A 5,000-nucleotide genomic window follows, 5' to 3' on the forward strand; every position below is an offset into this window, starting at 1 on the left:
GAAAGATAACCTAATAAGGCGAAAGAATGCTTGTATAATGAAAATGGGTTTATATGGATCTTTTGGGGTTGAAAGCACACATCAAAATGACATTGACATAAATTGACAAGGTAATATTTCCATTTTTTCATCAGAAGAGGCGTATCCTTTGAGACAAAAATGGATTTTCCTTGATATCTAATATAATGTATGAAAGGATCCTTGAGCAAGCATAGGCTGTCCCCCCAATCCTTAGTAAAGACTTCTACAAAATGTTCTATTTTTCCATAGAAATATATTCGCTCAAGAAAGACCTGATAAAATGTTAATCGGAAATGAAAGGATTGCTTACAAAGAAAAAAGAAAACGGACTCGTATTCATATACATGAGAATTATATAAGAACAAGAAGAATCTTTGATTCTTTTTTACAAAAAAGGAAATAGATTTCTTTATAAGACTGTTCAAATTCCAATACTCGTGAAGAAAGAGTCGTAATAAATGCAAAGAGGAGGGATCTTTCACCCAATAGCGAAGGATTTGAACCAATTTTTCTAGATGGATGGGGTACGGTATTAGTCCCTCTGACAGATAATTTAAATGTGGGAATTTGCCCTCTAAAAAAGGAAATATTGAATGAATTGATCGTAAATTATGAGATTTTACTATTTCTGATCTTTCTAAAGAGGATACTAATCGTAAGGAAAATGGAATTTCCACAATAACTGCAAACCCCTCCGATATCATTTGAAAATACAAATTTTTGTTATACCTAAAAAATGTATTTTGGTTAGAATCATTAGCAGAAATAATCAAATGATTCTGTTGATACATTCGAGTAATTAAACGTTTTACGATTAGTAAACTATATTTATTGTCATAACCTACATTTTCTAACAAAATAGATCTATTTAAGTCACGATCATGAGCAAATGTATAAATATACTCCCGAAAGATAAGTGGGTATAGGAAGTCATTTTTTCGAGATCTATCTATTTCTAAATTTCTTTGAGATTTCTCTATTTTCATTTTTAATTCGATTTGATTGAAGCAAAGATAGGGAGTTTATTGGGTTATTAAATGATACATAGTGCGATACCATAAAAACAAAATAGTATAATATAAAAAGAATAGATACCTCGGAAATAGTTAAACTCACCAACGGACCCTCTATCCTCTCTTTTTTCCATCTAATTGGTTTATGTTCATTTCTAATTGGTTTATGTTCATTTATAGGGTAATAGGTGACTAGAAATCCTTTAATTTTTCAAGTCAATCACTCTTTTTTGATTTTGGAAAAAAAATTGCTTTATCAATATACTTTTTCTTCTACACATTCAACTCCCCTTCATAGTGGAGAATAGCTAATAGTTAGGACTCATTAAAAAAATCGAAAATCCACTCAAGAAAAAGCTTTTCCCGCACTAGGCACTAATCTATTTTTAACGTCTAATTAGATCGGAAAATCATTCAAATTAAGAACGGGAGCTCGTTGCTTTTTTATTTCCCTATAATTGGAGCCGCGGAGCTCTGTCCATTTATTAACTCGACCCAACCCCAACTTTGAATTTGAATTCATTTGTTTTTATGTTACGCACCAAGAATTCAAACAAGGTTTCTTTGGAGCCGATCCGGTAAGAATCAAATATTCTCAGAATTCTCCATTGATACGACATGCTGTTTTTTCCATTCATTCCTTTCAGGATCAGTCGTGGTCTTACAAATAATACCGATGGTATGGACGAATCCCTTTCTTCGTACAAATGTGTAAAAGCTGTTAGCCGCACTTAAAAGCCGAGTACTCTACCATTGAGTTAGCAACCCAAATACAAATAATTAGGTTATGTAGATAGAATCGGAATCAAAAATCAAAATAAATCAAAGAGAATAAATAAAGAGATTGAATCGTACGACACAATCAAAACATTAAACTAACAAGAAATGAACACGAAATGAAATAGAAAAATTTCTAATTGATTCGGATAAAAAAATAGATAAAGTTAAATTTAAATAAAGTATAGATAAAGTTTAATAAAGTCAAAATTTATAGATTATCTCTTGTCTCTTATGCTATCTATTCTTATATTAAAAAATGGAAATATTCATTTTTATACATTTTTCTAATATAACAATACATTCAATACATTTCCATTTTTTTTTCCCAATCAAAAAAAGACTTTTGTATCACAGCAAATCCAATAAACCTATCATTTCATTTGAATGAAGAAAAAAAAAAAAAAAACCAAACCACTGGAATAGATATAAATAAATCTACAGATAAGATCTAATTACCCAGATCGGATTATATTTATTTGATACACTGTTGTCAATATGAATGTAAATCTGTTAATAAAAAAATACACAATGAAGAAAACAAAAGAATTAATTCAAATTAACCCCATATTTTATTGATATTTTATTGAATCATATAAATATTTTTTGATTTCCAATACGAATATTAGCAAACCAATAAGATAAGACGAAGAAATAAGTAGTTCTCTTCGAATCTTCATCTTCAAGTGACTCGATAGGACCGAGTCGTGAATCCCACACTTCTTCAAGTACCAAGGACTCATAAAAAATCATTAAATTAAACGAATTAAATTATTAAATTAAAAAATAGCTTATCTCGATATCATTATTTGAATAACGTTTTATAGTTTATAGTAAGGACTCCGTTTTATCATCATAAAAGAGATAAATCCCATATTCAGATTCAGATTAAACCATCAATGATTTAAAATAAAACAAATGAATAGGGCGAAAAAGAAATGTGTAACATATGTATTTTCTTTGTTTGTTAATGAGATTCGAACACACATTGAAAATGATCATGGGGTGTGGGATAATGAATGAGAAATCAAATTCAAATAAAGAACGATTCCATCTTATTGGATGCTAGACTCTCTTTTTATAGGTACAAAGCCAAAGAGGTTCAGATGAATTCATTGTTTCCTTTTTTTTTTACCCTAAACCAGCCCGAGGATAAAGATATAATGAAAAACCCGTCTTACTTTTGTTGTTCAAAAAAACAATCTTTATTTTGATATATATAATTTTGATATAGAAAAGAAATATGCTCTGGGACGGAAGGATTCGAACCTCCGAATGGCGGGACCAAAACCCGTTGCCTTACCGCTTGGCCACGCCCCATTTCTATTTTGATTCAAAACTAATAAAACTAATATTGGTATTGGTTCTTTGTCAATTCCCGTCCCCCAAAATATCTATGAACTGGATTAGCTTGTTGTTCGTATTTTGATATGTGTAGATATAGAATTAAACTGAATTTATTGATCATAATATAGAATTCCATTAAGATATTGTATGAAAATATGATTTCTTTTATTCTTTATTTTAGCTGATAATTGAAGGATTTTTGATTGGCTGAGTTTAAAGTTTTTTGTCTACCTTAACTCTATTTTATATTAATATTAATTTATATCCATTTTTATATGAATATTAATAACTCAGTCAAAATACAATTATCTTCAAGAACAAAATGTTTGTTATGCTTAATATTTTAAATTTGATTTGTATCTGTCTTAATTTTGCCCTTGATTCAAGCAGTTTTTTCTTCACAAAATTGCCTGAAGCCTACGCTTTTTTGAATCCAATCGTAGATGTTATGCCAGTAATCCCTCTGTTCTTTTTTCTATTAGCCTTTGTTTGGCAAGCTGCTGTAAGTTTTCGATGAGATTTTGAATACTGTCCTAGAATAATTCATGATTTATTCAAGATAAAAAATTCTAATAATTGATAAGATCAGATAAGTCTTATAGTATAGGCCCTTGATTCAAACATTGAAGTTATTGTATAAACGTGAAAAATATAGATTACCTACCCCATGCTCCTCTTTTTTCCATTCTATTAAAAGAAACCTATTCGGTTAGAGCCCCCCGAAATATCTAATTTTCGGTATGAAAGAAAATTTTTGGCACGAAAGACTCGACTCTTATTACAAATGAATTTAGAAAAATGCCTTTCCATTTCGAAAAATTTCTAGAAACCACTTCATTTCTTGGTGTCAAAATAGGATATATGGTATAAAAATAGAGAATCTATTTTCTTTTTTTCCAAACAAAAAAAAAAGATCTTGGAGATTGTCTAATGCTTACTCTCAAACTCTTTGTTTACACAGTAGTAATATTCTTTGTTTCCCTTTTCATCTTTGGATTTTTATCTAATGATCCAGGGCGTAATCCTGGACGTGAAGAATAAAAAAAAAAATAAGGCTTTTTCCTTACTTGATTTTTATTTTTATTATTTTTATTAAATGTTCTTAGAATTTTATCTATTCTACATCTTTAACTATTAGAAAATAAATAAAGAAAAAGACTTGAAAAAAAAAATACCAAGTCATCAACGGAACCGGAAAGAGAGGGATTCGAACCCTCGGTACGAATAACTCGTACAACGGATTAGCAATCCGACGCTTTAGTCCACTCAGCCATCTCTCCCAATTGAGAAAAGATAATTCCTATGTTACATTACACAACAATACACAACAAGTAGGGCTTGAAAAAAAAAGTCCTTCTTCTATACTTTCTTTTTTTTTTTTACCTTTTTTATTACTATTTTTTTATTACTATTATTATTTTTATATTACTATATTATTATTCTAATTAGTATTATTTAGTATTATAGTAATTTACTATTTAAATTAAATAATTAATATTATATTAATAATATATTATTCTAATAATTATTATAATTATTAATATTTGAATTTTAATAGAATATTCTAATATTAATATTAGAAATTAGAATTCTATATATTTTTTTTAATCTATTCTTTATTTTTATTTTTTCATTTCGTCCGAAAAGTCTTTTTTTATTTCCGCGTCCTGGCCCGTGTCACGGGCCATTTTTTATTTTTTGTTGCAACAAATTAGATAAGATAAAAAAAGTTATTTTATTTGATTCAAAAATACTTGTTGTTATTGAAAGAACAGGACTTTTTCCATTCTTCTAATATAGAATCAACCCAACGAGTCTTCTTTTCCTAATCCTCATTAGGTT

At 28.7% G+C, this 5,000-nt stretch overlaps 3 protein-coding genes and 3 non-coding genes across 6 annotated transcripts in view; 2 read left to right on the forward strand and 4 right to left on the reverse strand. All coding sequences in view use genetic code 11, as the record gives it.

Annotated features, from left to right (window-relative positions):
* matK (maturase K) overlaps positions 1-1,001 on the reverse strand; it is a 1,521-nt gene extending 520 nt beyond the window's left edge. The window contains exon 1 of the mRNA in view: positions 1-1,001. This exon is cut by the window's left edge and continues 520 nt beyond it. Coding sequence (YP_009054411.1) covers positions 1-1,001 — 1,001 coding nt within the window.
* The window catches only part of trnK-UUU, a 2,622-nt gene extending 820 nt beyond the window's left edge, over positions 1-1,802 (reverse strand). The window contains exon 1 of the tRNA in view: positions 1,766-1,802. This is a non-coding gene — a tRNA (tRNA-Lys). The remainder of the gene's footprint in view (positions 1-1,765) is intronic.
* Positions 1,803-3,059: 1,257 nt separating this feature from the next.
* trnQ-UUG lies at positions 3,060-3,131 on the reverse strand. The gene has a single exon. It is a non-coding gene; the product is annotated as a tRNA-Gln (tRNA).
* A 358-nt stretch (positions 3,132-3,489) lies between these two features.
* psbK (photosystem II protein K) lies at positions 3,490-3,675 on the forward strand. The gene has a single exon. It carries the CDS (start codon positions 3,490-3,492, stop codon positions 3,673-3,675), a length of 186 nt encoding a protein of 61 aa, YP_009054412.1.
* Positions 3,676-4,088: 413 nt separating this feature from the next.
* On the forward strand, positions 4,089-4,199 carry psbI (photosystem II protein I). The gene has a single exon. It carries the CDS (start codon positions 4,089-4,091, stop codon positions 4,197-4,199), a length of 111 nt encoding a protein of 36 aa, YP_009054413.1.
* Positions 4,200-4,350: 151 nt separating this feature from the next.
* trnS-GCU lies at positions 4,351-4,438 on the reverse strand. The gene has a single exon. It is a non-coding gene; the product is annotated as a tRNA-Ser (tRNA).
* Between the last annotated feature and the right edge of the window lie 562 nt (positions 4,439-5,000).

This window comes from Populus euphratica, chloroplast, assembly GCF_000495115.2.
Source record: "Populus euphratica chloroplast, complete genome".
Lineage (NCBI taxonomy): Eukaryota > Viridiplantae > Streptophyta > Magnoliopsida > Malpighiales > Salicaceae > Populus > Populus euphratica.